General features: G+C 39.0%; 3 protein-coding genes across 3 annotated transcripts in view; 2 read left to right on the top strand and 1 right to left on the bottom strand.

The window, feature by feature from the left end:
• The window catches only part of LOC121628724 (NACHT, LRR and PYD domains-containing protein 12-like), a 2,607,341-nt gene that overhangs the window by 1,941,477 nt on the left and 647,704 nt on the right, over window positions 1–18,160 (top strand). The gene's annotated exons all lie outside the window — the stretch shown is intronic.
• On the bottom strand, window positions 7,998–10,391 carry LOC121628758 (NEDD8 ultimate buster 1-like). Its single transcript, XM_041968080.1, has 5 exons — window positions 10,032–10,391; window positions 9,366–9,512; window positions 8,757–8,837; window positions 8,473–8,671; window positions 7,998–8,289 (listed from the first exon to the last, which is right to left on the bottom strand). Exons 1-5 carry the CDS (start codon window positions 10,287–10,289, stop codon window positions 8,147–8,149), a joined length of 828 nt encoding a protein of 275 aa, XP_041824014.1. The 5' UTR covers window positions 10,290–10,391; the 3' UTR covers window positions 7,998–8,146.
• LOC121628765 (gamma-crystallin N-B) lies at window positions 13,567–17,814 on the top strand. The gene is made up of 4 exons (XM_041968093.1): window positions 13,567–13,726; window positions 14,125–14,281; window positions 15,050–15,195; window positions 17,588–17,814. Exons 1-4 carry the CDS (start codon window positions 13,719–13,721, stop codon window positions 17,721–17,723), a joined length of 447 nt encoding a protein of 148 aa, XP_041824027.1. The 5' UTR covers window positions 13,567–13,718; the 3' UTR covers window positions 17,724–17,814.

Here is an 18,160-nt window from a genome sequence, read left to right as displayed (position 1 = left end):
GTGACTGGGTCACTGTGAAGAAGACCTTACAATTAGAGGAAACCCGAGCTAGTGGGTTTTAAAAAATAACGTCTGAACCAGAGTGAGTAGGTTCTAAAAGATCAACTCCAGGCCAGCACGTTAGAGACAGCGCTCAGAGGAAACTGCAGAGTGAAAAAGAGAAACTGCAGACGGGAACTAGGGAAATTACAGAGGAAGGACAAAAGAAAAAAAAAAATAGGCAGGGGGAATGGCAAAAAAAATTATAAAATAGGTGCACTATAAAAACATAAAATAAGAAAAATAATAAAATAAAAATAAATAAAGGAAAGGAAGAGAACAAATAAAAGGCAAATAGAGAGTGATGAGAGTGTGTATGACTGGAGACTCTCACATTCCAAAGCAGTGGAAAGAGTGGACACTTTGCTGGTGGTAACGAAGCTCTGTTGAAAAGTTGAATAGGTTGTTAGAAATCTCATGAAGAATTAAAAAGGTACCTGTGTCAGTATAAACTAAATTAGAAGGAAATGCTAAATTTATGCATGAAAAAGATCCAGATAATATAAAATAGGTAATAAAAAAATCCAAGTTTCTCTAAAAAATTGACACTTTACTTGCAATGAAGAATGCTTTTTGCTTATACACGCATACATCTGAAGATTTTTTTTTTGTTTTTGCAAATCTTTTAGCGAAAACACTTGCAACTTTTCTCAGACACACAGCTACACACACTCTGTGGGATAACTATTAACACTGTTTCCTTTTTTCTTTCCCCTCCCTCTCTCGTGTCTGTCTGAGCTGAGACACCTCATCCTGAAACTCTTCATGGGCTGCATATCGTTCAAGTCGACTCAGCTCCTCCGTAAGAATAAAGTCAGCAGAGACCCACTAATAAAACAAAAAAGGATGAAAATCTATCACCACCATCTTCCAACCATCATCTATTCAGAGGACAAAGCCAAAGCTCAAGGACAAACTGGGACAAGAAACCAAGTGTTAGCTCTGTAGCCCAGCTCTGAGGTGGCATGGCGTGGAGAGGTAGGTACTGGGGGCCTGAGGTTGAAAAACCACCCAGTTCTACTGACCAGAGAAAAAACATCCATGTGGTGAAAAGGGTCATTGGCCATGATATCAACAAGGCAGTTTGCCATCTGACTGATCCACGGCAGAGCTGACTCAGAGATGGAAGCAGTCATGTGACCAGTCGACACGATGATGGTGAGACTGTTCTGATTTCATACCACAAATAGTTAATGACTTGATGCAAAACTCTGTTAATACAGATCTACATATTTTATAAAGAGAAGGGGCCAAAAGTAAACAGAAGAAAAATTTCTACACATTTCATACACACAAGACTAGTTCACAGCTGTAAAAAGAGACACACATATACATATGAACACACACACACACACACACACACACACACACACACACACACACACACACACACACACTGCAATGAAGTATCTGCTTGCTACTGATCCATGTGTTTACTAACCCTGTGTTGTTTTCACAATTTAGAAAGACAACATGTTTAGTGAGCTGGTGGCAACAACCTGTCCTCAGTTATCCAACACTGGTTGACACACTTTTGACAAAAAAATAGATAAATAAATAAATAAATAAAAACATGATGGAAAATAATATTTTACTTGAGCCCTTTAAATACATTTTATGGAGACTCACTGACACATGAATTTATATTTTCTCCAGATTGCCCCGTCCAATTGCTGCTCCAGGATCTGATAAGATGGTCTTTCTCTCATTTTTAGTGAGAGTAAGGAAATCCTTTTTCTGCAAGAGGTGTAAATGCCAACATACTGATCCTTATGTACAGGGTGTGCAGAATTATTTGGCAAGTTGTATTTTTGAGGATTAATTTTATTATAGAACAACAACTATGTTCGCAATGAACACAAAAGACTCATAAATATCAAAGCTGAATATTTTTGGAAGTGTGTGCAGGTGACTATTACTGTGCATAATTATTAGGCAACTTAACAAAAACCAAATATATACCCATTTCACTTATTTATTTTCACCCGGGAAACCAATATAACAACTCAAAATTTACAAATATACATTTCTGGCATTCAAAAACAAAACAAAAACAAATCAGTGACCAATATAACCACCTTTCTTTGCGAGGACACTCAAAAGCCTGCCATCCATAGATTCTGTCAGTGTCTTGATCTGTTCACGATCAACATTGCGTGCAGCAGCAACCACAGCCTCCCAGACACTGTTCAGAGAGGTGTACTGTTTTCCCTCCCTGTAGATCTCACATTTGATGAGGGACCACAGGTTCTCTATGGGGTTAAGATCAGGTGAACAAGGAGGCCATGTCATTATTTTTTCTTCTTTTAGACCTTTTCTGGCCAGCCACGCAGTGGAGTACTTGGATGCGTGTGATGGAGCATTGTCCTGCATGAAAATCATGTTTTTCTTGAACGATGCTGACTTCTTCCTGTACCACTGCTTGAAGAAGGTATCTTCCAGAAACTGGCAGCAGGACTGGGAGTTGAGCTTGACTCCATCCTCAACCCGAAAAGGTCCCACAAGCTCATCTTTGATGATACCAGCCCATACCAGTATCCCACCTCCACCTTGCTGGCGTCTGAGTCGGAGTGGAGCTCTCTGCCCTGTACTGATCCAGCCACGGGCCCATCCATCTGGCCCATCAAGACTCACTCTCATTTCATCAGTCCATAAAATCTTAGAAAAATCAGTCTTATGATATTTCTTGGCCCAGTCTTGACGTTTTATCTTGTGTGTCTTGTTCAGTGGAGGTCGTTTTTCAGCCTTCCTTACCTTGGCCATGTCCCTGAGTATTGCACACCTTGTGCTTCTTGGCACTCCAGTGATGTTGCAGCTCTGAAATATGGCAAAACTGGTGGCCAATGACCAGTGTTGGGGGTAACGCGTTACAAAGGTAACTCGTTACTCTAATATACTACGTTTGGCAGTAACGAAGTAATACAATGCGTTACTAACTATATTTTGGTAATATTATTACAGTAAATGAGTCCGGTAATGCGTTACAATCCCAACTGTCAGTATAAACATCAGACAAATAAATAATAAAACAACCATCGCGCAACAGCCGAAAATAAATATGAAGTAGAAGAAGAAGAAGAAGAGGAAGAAGAAGAAGACGAGGGCGGCGGCTTTAAATTAACAGAAGAAGAAGAAGAAGAAAAGGACGAGGAATGATGGCAACCGACTCGACATTTTCTAAGTGGGTTTACTCTCACTATTTTGAATACATCAGAGAAATCGAAAAGAACAATGAGGTGTAGAACAAGAGTTTGTATCACATCATGTCGTTTAATTCTTCCATATCATTACATTATTGTAATTCAGCAGTTCATATTAACAACTACTTTCTGATGCAACCTCATTAGACTTTGTTGCCACACACATACTATAATAATGAGGAACTACATTTAAATGAGAACTATTCACCATGACAAAATATTGCGCACCTTCATTGCGTAATGCCTTGTCCTAAATGCTTATTTTGGTGAAAAGTAACTGAAAAGTAATATGTTACTTATTACTTTATACAGAGAGTAATATTGTAAAGAAATGTATTACTTAAAATTGAAAGTAACTGGTAATGTGAAATATATTACACTTGGGAAGTAACTTTCCCAACACTGCCAATGACATCTTGGCAGCTTCACGCTTGATTTTCCTCAGTTCATGGGCAGTTATTTTGCGCCTTGTTTTTTCAACACGCTTCTTGCGACCCTGTTGACTATTTTGAATGAAACGTTTGATTGTTCGATGATCAGGCCTCAAAAGCTTGGCAATTTTAAGAGTGCTGCATCCCTCTGCAAGAAATCTCACTATTTTTGACTTTTCAGAGTCCGTCAAATCTCTCTTCTGACCCATTTTGCCAAAGGAATGGAAGTTGCCTAATAATTTTGCACACCTGATATAGGGTGTTGATGTCATTAGACCACACCCCTTCTCATTACAGAGATGCACATCACCTGATATGCTTAATTGGTAGTAGGCTTTCAAGCCTGTACCGGTTGGAGTAGAACAACATGCATAAAGAGGATGATGTGATCAAAATACTCATTTGCCTAATAATTCTGCACACACTGTATGTTGACTGATACTGATGCATTTATGTAAATACCAAATGGCAGTTTTCCCTGGTTGGTTCTGTGTGTTGATGCAGGCTGCATGCCTCCTGATTTCCTGAGAACTTTAAGTGTGTGTGTGACTGGCACTAAAATGGCTTGTGTGTCTCACAACTTCTCACAACTGGCCTAAATTAAGGTTTTGATAATCTCACACATAGACAAAATTCTTGGTACCCTTCGGTTAATGAAAGAAAAACTCACAATGGTCACAGAAATAACTTAAATCTGACAAAAGTAATAATAAATACAAATTCTATGAAATTTAACCAATGAAAGTCAGACATTGCTTTTCAACCATGCTTTAACAGAATTATTTAAAAAAAATAAACTCATGAAACAAGCCTGGACAAAATTGATGGTGCCCTTAACTTAATATTTTGTTGCACAACCTGTCAATGAGACTTCTGCACCTCTCAGCAGGTATTTTGGCCCACTCCTCATACCTCAATTACGTAGATTCTACTTGTTCACCTGTGCGCATTGCCATGACGACAGTTGAGCTACCTGCGTAACACCAGAGCAGGAGAAACACACACACACACACACACACACACACACACACACACACACACACACACACACACACACACACATATATATATTTATATATATATATTTGTATATCATGAAAAAGTTTATTTTTTTTCAGTAATTCCATTCAAAACTGAAACTTTGATCAACTAAAATAACCCCAACTAAGTATTGAGTGCTGTACACGCTCATACTTTTCATGTTCATACTTTTCAGTTTGCCATCGTTTCTAGAAATCCTGTTTTTCTTTCGGTCTTAAGTAATATTCAAATTTTTTGGGACATTGAATTTGGTGTTTTCATTAGTTGTCAGTTAAAAGAAATAAACATTTGAATTATGTCAAGTCTGTGAAGAATGAATGTCTACATTATACAAATTTCACTTTTTGAATTGAATTACTGAAATAAATCAATCTGCCATCTCGTCCCGAAATTTTTATTCTTCCCCACAAATTTAGACGAAAATGTTTCTTACTGCTATCAGTAAGGGACTTTTCACAAAATACTCCAAAAGTATGCAGTAAAAGTACTTCATTGTATTTGTGCAAGTAATTTATGAAGTACTAGGTCCAGAAGTACACGTCTTGTGAACTACATATAGAAGACATGGTTTTTTTTTCCAATTTTAAGTTGGACAAAAATCCTTATTAACATACAGAAAGGACTTCAACAATAAATAACTTAAAAACTACACAGTTGAATTGGTACATGTACATGTAGTATAGACAGTACTAAATCCAGCAGTACAAGTGTATTGACCAGCTTATGGAATAAATATGTTTTATTTATTTAAAGTTAGATCAAAATGGCTCTTATTGCTATCTATAAGGGACTTATGGAAAACTACAGTAGAAGTGTTTCATATAATTTTTGCAAGAAGTATAGGAAGTATTTTGACCAGTAACACCTCTTGGGCTACTTATGGAATAAACTGATTTTATTTAGTTTTTTTATCACTATAACTTTCAACAAGGAAAACCTGTCATTCCTGTCTGAAAATGGCTGCAAGGCAAAACAGACACAGAGCCAGATTTTTAAATCCGGAAGTGGCCATGGTGGCGGTAGCTTTGAGATTGCCGAGATTTTAATATCCCTGCGGAACTTTCACAAGACTCAATGTTCTTTTGGTTCATAAACCGACATTTACTGTTAAAATACATCTTTAATTCTCCCCCATATCTGCGAGACAGGGCGAGGGAATCAAAAGTCATTTTCGAAGCTTTCCAGAGCTGTTTATTGGCTTTTACCACAAAGTTGAGAGTAAATGCGCACTTGAAATACAGCAGCGGCTAGTTTTACTACGGATATGAGAAAGGCGCCTGGCTTGACCGCAGTGCCATTTTGGATCAGACCCCAAGATTACCGTTAAGGTTAATTTAGCCAGCTAAACCAGTAAAGCTGCTTTTTGGGGGAAAAAAACTCCATTCGCCCCTTTTCTTCTGTGGACTTGATCAAAATAAAGCATTTAGGTTTTTTTTCTTTCTTTTGTTTAGGAAACAACTTACCGTTATCAGAAGCAGCTGCAGATGTTGGAGCTCAGCGTCAGACGCGACGTCAGACGTCAGCGGAAAAAAAATAAGAAAAAAATGTCGAGAAGTTGGAGAAACAGCTGGAAAAACTCTTTTAAACAGAAAACGCTTTCTTTTACTTTATGCTTTCTACTAATAGGATAAAAATAATTCATCAACTGAAAAATGAGACTCTGGCCTTTGCTGGATAACTAGGCTAGTTAGAAAATCAAACAAAGCAACAAAGCTGAAAATGAGGCATTTTACCATCTAATGGAAAATATAAACTCATTTTGAATTTGACGGCTGTAACACATCTCTAAAAAAGTAGTTCCAGGGTGATGTTTAAATATGTGTAGCAGGGAAGTGACAAGACCAGTTGCTGGAGTTTTAGGAGAGGAATGTTGTCCCATTCTGGTCTGACACAGGATTCTAGCTGTTCTACAGTCCTGGACCTTGGTTGTTGGAGTTTTGCTTTCATGATGCTCCAGATGTTTTTTATTGGTGAAAGGCCTGGACTTACTGCAGGTAGACCAGTTCATTAGCCGGACTCTGTGTATGCTGTTGTGATGGATGCAGGACGTGGTTTAGCATTGTCTTGCTGAACTCTGCAAGATTGATAGATCTAACTTTCAGCAGCCACATCAAAGTTGTCATTAAGACAGCTTTTTAGCAGCATTTTAACCAGGACTAAGGGATCTGAACACATCACACATGTTTTGAAATCTCAACATTGGCTTCCAGTCAGTCAGAATAAATTTTAAAACCCTTCTGATCGTTTACATCCCAGAACGATTTAAGCCCAGAATCCATCTGTAATATGTTCAGAGAACATAAACCTAGCAAAGCTCTTCGACCCAAAGACTCTGGTCAGCTAGTCCAGACCAGAGTCCAGACTAAACACGGAGAAGCAGCATTTAGCTGATAGGCTACAAACAAGTGGAACAAACCGCCAGTGGAGATTAAACTTTCACCAAATGTAGACATTTTTAAATCCAGGTTAACAACATTTCTTTTCTCATGTGCCTATACATGAAATCTGCACGCTAACTTGTAACTTTTTTTTTTTGCCTTTAATCATTTTAATATGTTTTATGCTTTTATTGTGATTCTTGCTATTTTTTGCTGCCTTTTAAGACTTCTTAATATCTGTAATGCTTTTAATGTTTTATGTAAAGCACTTTGAATTGTCCTGTACATGAATTGTGCTATACAAATAAACTGCCTTGCCTTGCAAGGTCTTCCCTGAAAGAGACGTCTGGATGGGAGCAGATGTTGCTCTAAAACCTGCATGCACTTTCCAGCATTGATGGAGCTTTACAGATGTGGAAGCTGCCCACGCCATAGGCACTAATGCAACCCCATACCATTAGAGATGCAGGCTTTTCACTGATAACAAGCTGGATGCTCCCTCTCCTCTTTAGTCTGCAGGACTAGGTCCATGCTTTTCAGATAAATGTTCATATTTTGATCCATCTGGTCATTGTTTGGATCATGACGGCTCTCCAGCTCAAGTTATTTGTGCAGCACCATCCTTCATCTTATAGTCCTCCAGATGCAAAGTTTTTTCTGTAAAATGGGAAACCAGTTGATTTGTGGTTAATGAAATACTGAGACTGTCACGCTATGTAGTTTAAAAAAAACATCTAAAAAAATCATGTCTGTGGACATGAATAGATTAAAGTCTTTGTGATTACTTTACATTAGTACAGCGAGACTGAGTTGCACATTCACACGTCATTCGGTGCAACACGCCTCAGCTTGGTCATATTTAATACTGACCTTAATAAAGATATTAAGGTAAACCTGTATAATCATGACATTTTCCTTTAAGGGGCTGAAAGTATCTGTATTGTTATCAGTAATAAAGGAAAAATATTAGTATCATCAATCCATAAGAAACCAGAGAAGAACCCTTGATGTTCATTTTAGAGCAGAACAAGGTTAATTTAAGTCCAAGGTGTCTGGGTCAAACTGTGTGCGTGGGCTCTCGGTTCAGATATGTCTTCATGGTGGCGATGAGCTCGCTCTCCTCCTCCAGCGTCAAGTCCAGATAATCTTCCTCATGACGAGGAATGTCCTCCAACACCTCGTTAACCAGCTCATTTTCCTCTGAGGACAAAACAGGGACATTTTGTTAAAGAAGCAGCTTTACTTAACCAGAAGACCTGGTCTGGTGGAGGAAACGGGTCAGAAACCAGAACAAATAGTTTGCTTCTTCCTGCTAAAGAAACCAGTCCAGACTGGTTCTGGGTTTGTTTCAGTCTTCAAAGCTGCTGTGAGTGTGTGTTTCACCTGGGGAGCTGGAGGAGGTGCTGGGCTCCTCAGAGGACGGCGAGGAGGAGGAGGAGGTGGAGGTGGATGGCGGGGACAGGAGGTCCGGAGAAAGGACGCCCTGGTTGTCCAGCAGGAGCTGAGTCGCTGCTTGGACGTTGCCGTCCGTCAGTTGGAGCGCTGCTTCAGACGATTCTCGCTCGAAACCCAAATACAGCAACTAAACAAACATACACACACACACAAAACAGCTGGATGACAACAGCTGGGTCTCACACTCGCACCGGAACACCTGGATGTCTCACCTGCTCCACCTTCTCCGGACTGATCATCCCCTCTGTGTTGTTGTTGGTGGCCTGAGCAGCCTGACTGGAGTCCAGCAGGATCTGGGGACACAGATTCAGTTTTACACCAGGGTCGCTGAGGAGAACCAGAAGGTCCAGCAGAACCAGAGAAATCAGAAAACCCCTCAGATGGATCAAACTGAAATAATCGGACAATGTTTGTGAGCAGCAGTTTGACTGAAGGCTAATAAATCTAAAGTTTAAACCAGCAAATAAGAAACCAGGTTTGTTTTCAAGCCTGGTTTTGGAGAAAAACCAGTGTGTATAATGGGGGAGGAGAGCTTTCTACCAGTAACATGCTGGACTGCCTGTTTTTGTACCTGACCGGATTTTTCTGGCTTACAGTGGATCAAGTCTGGATTAATTCTGATTCATCTCCAGTGATTTGTTAACTTTAAAGAATTTTGGTCCCATTTATTTCTGGAAAGATTTAGCTTAATCTTCCAAGTAAACAGGCCCACATCTGAAGACCGTGTCTGCCACGACAAACCAGGTGTTATCACAGAGCTGAAACCTCGAGTCAGATTCAAATCTGGGAGACGATAGGGGAATAAACAGGAAGCGACTGACGGTGTAAGCTTTGTCCACGTTTCCGTTGGTGTGGTGCAGAGCTCTGGCAGCGTCTCTCCTGGAGTATCCCAGCTCAGCCAGGGTGGAAATGGCCTCCATCCTCGTCTTCTTCTTCTGCTGCTCCCTCTGCATAAGCTCCTGACGCTCCTGAACACAGGAAATAAGGATGTAGATCATTTTCATCATCCTAAACTCATCCCATCTGTGTCAGATCTGAAATGGGACTTAAAAATAGTAAATATTGGGCTAAATGGGAAGATACTGAGTCTGTATTGGGCTTATTGGGGAGTGTTGAGTTGGGCTGCAGACCACCCAGGCTTCCTCCCAGCACTGCAAGAGCACAAATTCTGTATGTGTGGGCAATAAAGACCCCTGACCTAGATACAAAACAAGGGATAAAACAAATATTTATGGATGTTTATGCCTGTAAAAATACAAAAGGCCTTAAAAATCTAAATCTGAGCTGAGGTGGAACATTGTGGCCCAAATTTAGTTCTTCAATTTTCATGTTGATCCAGGATTTTTATTTACTTCTGATTTTTGTGTCTCAGAAATGTGTGCAAATCAAGGTGTTGATCTACAGTGGCTTCTACAAGTACTGAAAGCCACTTTTCTGGATCCAGAACTGTCTCATGTTGGGATAAATCCCAGGTGTGTTTGTGTTACCTGGCGACGGTTGCTGATCTGGATGGCGGCCTCCTGCAGGTCTCCCTGACACACTCGTAGTCCCAGTCTAGCTTCTCTCTCAAAACTGCTGGCAATCAGGGACAACCCCTCCCACCCCCTCCATAGCACACTGGACAAGTTAAAGAGCAGTTTTAGCAGCAGACTGATCCAACCCCGCTGCTCTAAGGAACGGTACAGGAGATCGTTCCTTCCTGCTGCAATAAGACTCCATAACTCATCCACCTCTGCCAAAGCCATGATCACACAACTGGACTAAGCCAACCACTGAACTTACTGCAACCTATAACTGTTGCTTGATATTATATATCATATAATTATACAATATTTGTATCCTTTGCACATCCAACATTCTGTATCATCTTTGCACATCCTTTATTTACATAGTCATATTGACATATTAATATCTGATAGCTAGTTTCATTATTACTGCCACTGCACTTTATCTGCCAATCCACTCTGTATTCATATTTTATTTATTTCTAATTTTATTCCACTCTGGATTTCTATCTTTATTTTATTTCTACTTCTATTCCACTTTACTTATATTGTATATTTTACTTCTATTTCTTATTCATAGTTTATGCCACGTATGACACTGGACTACTGTAACAAAGCAATTTCCCTTCGGGGATAAATAAAGTTGTCTGTCTGTCTGTCTGTCTGTCTGTCTGTCTGTCTGTCTGTGAAACCCAGAGCCATCAGCTGGGCCATTTTCTCCGACTCCAGACACAAACGGCCATACAGAGACTCCACCTGACAATAACAAACAAACAAACACATGAGCTCAGGCCACGCCCCTCTGACAGGTACTGAAATCAGGTGCTGAAACAGGAAATTCTGGCTGAACTTCTGGACGTACTTTGGACAACTGCAGTCGAGCCTGAGAGTCATTTCCTTCGATGTAGGAGAGGAGACTCTGCAGGAGGTACAGACGGAGGAACAACACCTCCTCTCTACCTGTGCTACCCTGGCAACACACACACACACATTTAACTTGATAACATGTCAGTCTTCCTGGTTTCTGGTAAAAACAAACCTCCACCTGGTGGCAGAAGCAGGTATTGCAGAGGGTTTGTCACAGTAGCACCAAAATTCCATATTAATTTATTTATATCAATTAAAAAATAATCAGTAACTTCTTCAGTATCAGAAACAAAGGGGGGTCATTTTGTGACATCAGTATCGGTTGAATGACTGATTTTTTTAAAGGACATTCCAGATTCTATCAAATCCGGATCAACAATCTTTCCATACAAACTGGACTTGAATTTAAAAGATCAACATAGATTGATGGAGATGAAGCAACAACAAAAGGTTTGATCTGACCTGGATCATGAGCAGCCTCTGCTGCTGCTCTCCGTAACACCTGAGGAAACACTCCTCGGCCCTCTGCAGGCGGCTGCGGCTGTCGTCCAGGCAGGACAGCGCCTCCAGGGCTCGATAACACCACACGATGTCCAGCTGCAGGACGGCGTAGTTATCCACCGAGCGGAGCAGAGCCGAGCCACACTTACTGCTCACAGAGGAACAAAGACAAGTCAGTCAGCAACAAACTACCACAGAGACGCTCATCTGGATCACTGACTCTGGATCTGTACCTGAACTGCTGGTCGGCCTGCAGCAGGTGACACAGAGCGTTGTCGTACTGCTTCCTTTTCATCAGAGAGCGCCCCTTCTCATGGAAACCCATGGCCAGGATCAGAGCCTGAACACACACCACACTGAAGTGAACCAGCAAACAGCGCCCTCTGCTGTGGAGGAAAATGTCTGCAGCGTCATTAGAAACCATTTGAGCTGCGGGTCAGTCAGGTTTGATTAAAACTTCCTGATCTGACTGACTCTCCACCACATGGCTCTGATGACTACAGCAAACATTTCTTTAGAAGGACAGAGGGAAAACCGAGCCAACAAAAAACTTGAGTGACCAGTTTCTTCCTCGTTCTACCTTCTTCTCCTGGTGGGGGATCTTCAGAGGGTTTCCCTTCTGGTCTGCAATCTCCAGGTATGGCGTGGTGTCTGGATCCTCACTGCCGTCTGACAGACAGTAAAACAGAAATAAATCTCAGAGTCGAGTTAAACTCTGCTCCGCTCTGCTCCCCATCTCTGGAACTCTCTTCCCCCTGACATCCGTACCATAGACTCTCTTCCTCTCTTCAAATCACAACTCAAAACACATTTGTTCAGACAGTCCTATGCCATCTAGTCATTCTCCATCTTTCTGTTGTCCTCCTTTCTGCTTAGTTTTGCACTTATTGTTTTAACTGTTTTAATGTTTGTTTTGTACATAGTGGTTTTAAACTATTTTAATGTTCCTTTGTACAGTGTCCTTGGGTGTTTTGAAAGGCGCTTTTAAATAAAATGTATTATTATTATTATTATTATTATAAAAGCTGCTGAAGGCCTTAACTTCTCATTTTCACAGAAATATTTTCTCCACAAATCTTCATAGCAATCTGGAAATAACTTCAAACTTGCTGAATTGTCTGGAATACAGCTAGCCATTCTCAGTTAGCTCCTTACCAACTGGAAGAAGCTAGCTAGTTAGCTCCATCTAATTAGTAACTTAGCTAGCACTAGCTAGTGTCTTTTAATTCAATTTAATTATCTAATTTTCTACTCTATTTGTTTGCTTTTATGACTCATTTCATAAGTTCTTGTTTTTAAGTGAACTTGTAAAACACTTTGGTCACCTTGTTTTTGAATGTGCTTTAGAAATAAATTTGACATTGACATGATTAGTTACTAAGCTAGTTTGGTTAGCCAGCTAGCTACACACTCCTCTCACTTTTTCAAAGGGTCAACATTGTTGATGTTCAACATCTGCTTCTGACACTCGTTTTAGATGTTTACTTCAGTTAAAGTTGTAAAGTAATGAACGTTTATTGATAATTTAAAACATTATTTATGCAGTGGTTTCTTTCAAAATGTGAAACTGTTGTGATTTGTTGACAAGTGGCCTGATTTTAAAAGATTTTATAGGATGCAAACCTTATTGATTGATCTGTTTATCATTCTTTTGATCAGTTATTCAACTTTAAAACTAAATAAAAGACTCATCAAAATTCCCAACATGTCTGAACGTCTACATTAGACATGAAGTTACAAACTGTCATATATGAGCAGCTATAGAAGTTAAATGTTTTAATGTATTATGACTAAACATATCTTCAGTTTTCTCTTTCAGAAAACTAATTTGACAAAGTTCAGATGAACAGATAATTGCTCAACTAAAGTTTTAAGCTCAAAATAGGATTTTCTGTTTTTGTCTATTATTATATAATCTATTATTCTATTATCTATCTGTTATGTGTGACCACATCTGTCAGATTATGGCAATCAAGTAAAAATAAAGCACAATGAACTGAGGTCCAGACAGACAAACAAGTGAAGACAAATGCTTTTTGTGTGACCATCCACATGGTGTGTTATAGTGTTCACAGAAACATGAACGCTTTATCAAACAACTGATTTTCTATTAAATCATCTCACTGTGCCTCTAAATTCCATTTCTTGTCTGTTTAATGTTGAATAAACTCATGCAACACATAAAGCTGCAGTTCATCATGAACATGTCTTCTGCAGATTACCTTCTACGAGGGAAGATGCTTCACCGGCAGGTGTCTGGAGGTCAGAGGTGACTGTGATAACTTCCAGGACCGTGGCTTCATGAACAGGTAAATTACTTTTCTCTGAAAATGTTCCACTTACCAGAACCTTACACTAATTAAATCTAGTGTCTGTATTGCAGATCTCAGTGTTACACTAATTGCTGAACTTGATGTGCTTGCTGAATTTAAATGAAAATTTAGTCTTCATTGGAAACTTTCCTGATGATGGTTGCATGGTTTTTGTCCCTCTCTAATCAGAAATGATATTAACAGATATTTTGGTCCAAAAACTGATACCAAGAGAATTTAACATAATCTGGTTTTAATATGTGAGAACAATGCTGAATGTTTTGAAAACTTACATCTGAAAACATAAATTCTTCTTATTATAAAACAATACCTTAGTTCTGTGGAACCTCTGCTCACTAATACCATCAGAGTAACAAAACTGTATATGTTTCCAGGGTGAACTCCATCCGTGTGGAGAGCGGTGCCTGGATCTGCTATGACCACCCCGACTTCAAAGGCCAGCAGTACATCCTGGAGCACGGCGAGTACCCCGAATTCCAGAGGTGGAACTCCCACAACGACCACATGGGATCCTGCAAGCCCATCCGCATGGTGAACCCCTTGTTAAAGCTTTTAAATCCATAATATACAAACAGAAGAAAATGCAGGATTTTTATGTTAGTCATGGTCCTCAGAGAATGAACCCTCCAGATTTATCTAAGTTGATGCTTCATTTTGACAGGTTTGTTTAGCGTCTGATATTCCATATAAAGGGGACTGTGCCCTCTAATATTCTACATAAGAGAAACTGCCCTGTTGTGTTTAACAAGAACGATCTGTTATCATTTATGTGTTTCATCTATTTTTATTAAATATGAACATGGTATAAAAAGAAGAAAAACAAGGCCAATGATACAAGAAGAAAATGTTCAGTTAGCTTGTTAGCTAATTTGTTTTTCTAGCTTTATGACACACAGTCTAGTCTATCTGCCAGAGGGTGTAAGTTTTTCCATATCTATCTCAGTTTACAGAGATTCCTACAGAAATTCATTAGCAAGGCACTAATCTCACACACCTTCCTGTCCACCTGTTTTTAAACCATAATTTTAACTCACTAGTTACTGGTACAAAAATACATTAACTTGTCTGCACAACAGGGTGAGAAAGAACTGTTTTTGTTATAAAAGATTTCTGCCAGTAGCTTGAGATTCAGATGAAAATTTGGACTTTTCATCAATGTAAAACCTAGAATAAAAATGACATAGAACTGGAATTTATTTTATCTGAAACTTTGGTGAGGATCCTTTACCATCTGTGGAGTGTTTGCAGTGTCTTCATCTGTGACCTTGCTTTCCGTCTCCCATCTTTCCTGCCCGTTAGCATGGAGAGCACTACCGCATCGAGCTGTTCGAGGGCTGCAACTACTCCGGTCAGTGTATGGAGATGTGTGATGACTGTCCCTTCCTGCAGAGCCGTGGATTCTCCAAGAACTGCATCAACTCTGTCAGGGTCTACGGAGATGGAGCGTGAGTGCAGGACAGCTACAGTGCTACACTTCATTATATCATGGTTTCATTTACTATTTATTAATCCACAAAGAAGAAATGGTCAAAATTAACATAAAGCTCGATGTTGATCTTTCTGCTTCTCACAGGATAAATCAAATTAATTTCATGAATTCTAATTTTCTTCACTGAGAGTAGAACAATTCCCAATTTATAAACAAAGATAAACTCAGATCGTCCCGGAATATTTAAAGAACATATTTGTAGCCCACAGAAGACAGCCCCTATAGATTTTAATTAGACAATTTATTGGTCTAATTTCTATGTAAGACAGAAACTGAAACAAAATGACATACATGTTCTCCAGAAGATTAACCTTTCTGACATTGGTGACCACCCAACTTTCCCTGTCGTCTCACCACCGTTGAGCCACTTTACCTCTCAGCTCTGAAACATTTAAGGCCTTTGTACATTAAAGGTCCCATATTATGCTAAATTCACCTTCTAAATGTTTTCTAACAGTTATATACGTCCTCATAGCCTGTGCATGAGGCTCAAAAATGAAAAAAATTCTGTCACCTCTCTCACTTGCTTGCGCCACTTGTGCCCTACTTGTTCTCATTAGAGCTCACTAAAACCAAATTTGGAATGGCTGAAATTAAGGAACAAGGCTGAATTTGGGGTAAAACACTTTGAAAACAATATTGTTTACTTGTGACACCCATATGAACTTGTTAAAAACATGTATAATATAAGACCTTTAAGTTGATCATTTTTGGGTCAGTTCATTTATTTAAAAACAATTTTGCAATGTAATGTTAGACATATTTATTCGGACCTAGCAAGTTTTAATTTGTTACTGAAGTTTTTTTTTTTCTTCTTCTTCTTTTGGCATGGGTTAAATATTTCTTCAGAGCTGTTTGATCACTCAAAGCCACCATACAGGCAAAACACAAAGGCTCAAAAGTTACATCCAGCAAACAGATTTACTTTGTTTGCTAGCAACAAACAGGGTTGGATTGTGGAAATTGGTGTTTATGTTTTTTTAAAGTGTGTAGTTCCAGTATGACCAGCAGGGTATCAAACTGTACCACAGACGTCCTGGAAACAACTGGGAGAGCTATGCAGCACTTTTATCAGCTGATGACGCTCTATTAGATTCTGATGCCAGCATGAATGAACATAGTTATTTACTTTGTCTTTTTTTTTTTTTTTTTTTTTTTGTACAAACTGAGATGACCAAATAATTGTATTTGATGGATTCGCTTTCTCTCAGATTTTGAATATATACTCTAAATAGACCAAAAACATCACATCAGAAACATAGAAGAAACAGATTTAGAGTTCAAAAGCTTTTAAATTCACGTTCATGCTCACTGGAAGATAAACCAATTAACTTTGGTATCATGTGGCTTACAGTTTAACTCCACCAGTTCAGTCCTAATGGCTGGACTGGTGTAATTTGGCAATTCCCCCAGAGAATACACAGACTTTTCTGTCAGAATTAATTCAATGCTTAAATTCTAACCATAATAAGCCACATAAGTGTTACTTTTTAGATGTTAACATGCTAACTTAGTTAACAAAGGTGTATTAGCATTAGTATTAGTTCCCTGTGAACTTTCCAGTCTTAATTCCTGAGTTCCTAGTAGGATGATCTTCAAGACAAATTTTCATCTTGGAAATATGGAAGAATCAACACAGACCTTAAACTCAACATATCTGCCCTGTGACTAAAAAGTGGTGATAGCTGCAGTTTATTAGCATTTCTGTCAGTTTTTAGTTCTCAAGTTCAAAGAAGGGCCCTTAATGGATGCTGTTTCTAGGGTGGCATGTCATCAAATCTCACAAAATGACTGTTCCAAAGTCAAGGATCCTTTAAAGGACTTAGTTCTTTATTTAGTGAAACTTCAAAGATGCTTATGTGCCTTCTTATTCTCAAACACCCACAATAGCTGTTAGCATAGTAATTTCATGTATTTAACCACCATGTTTATTTTTTAATTGTTGTACTGGGTGTAACTTACAGTGGGACTGTTGCCATGTTTGTTCACTTGTTAGAAATGTTCAGTATTTGCTTCTTAACAAGTTGCCATGGTGTTTGTGAAACATATGCTATGTAATGTAATGAGCTTGTGACTAATATATTAGCCATACAAGCTCTTTAGCTAGGCCTAGTCAATGAGAAAATTCTACTGTAACTTGAACATGACTAACTTGGTTGTCACAATATTTCTGTAGGATAATACTGATCAGCTCTAGAGGCTATTTGGAGATTTAAGCTAGCGAGACGTTAGCTAAAAATAAAATAATCATAAAATATTCTGAGCCAACTTCAACACTGTAAAAGTGACACATATACAAAAAGATAAAGAAGTAAGAATTAACCCATATCTCTTCCCTTCGTTATCAGCTGGGTGATGTACGAGGAGCCCAATTTCCGTGGCCGTATGTACATTGTGGAGCGTGGAAACTACTGCAGCCATAACGAGTGGCAGGCCCAGAACCCCAACATCCAGTCCATCCGCAGAGTCGTCAACTACTTCTAAGCCCATCAGCTTCCCTCTCCTGTGACTTTTACCAACGCTGTGATCATGTACAATAAATAAACCAAAACTAAAAGAAGAAAACAGGTTTTTTATCAAACAATATCTTTGTGTTATTTTGTGTGGCCACACCTCACTTAACAACACAACTACATACATGTTTTTATCTCATTTAATTCAATTCAGCTTTATTTCTGCAGCGGCAGTTTACAACATCATCTCAGGGCACTTTTCAGACAAAACAATAATAACCTTGTTAAGGAAAACCAACAGATTGTATAAAAACTAAACTTTGATTCAGTCCCCCATCCTGAGCTAAAAAGATGCTCCTGGAAAACCAAGTAAAGATGACTTCACATGATTTAAACTTGGAGAGTTAAACTTATCATTTTGTCTCTGGGGTTAATTCAGATGATGAGGTAATTGTGAGACCTAAACCA

Source organism: Melanotaenia boesemani, chromosome 18 (genome assembly GCF_017639745.1).
Source record: "Melanotaenia boesemani isolate fMelBoe1 chromosome 18, fMelBoe1.pri, whole genome shotgun sequence".
NCBI lineage: Eukaryota > Metazoa > Chordata > Actinopteri > Atheriniformes > Melanotaeniidae > Melanotaenia > Melanotaenia boesemani.
The sequence above is the reverse complement of the archived record's forward strand: the minus strand, read 5'-3'. Positions and strand labels throughout refer to the sequence as shown.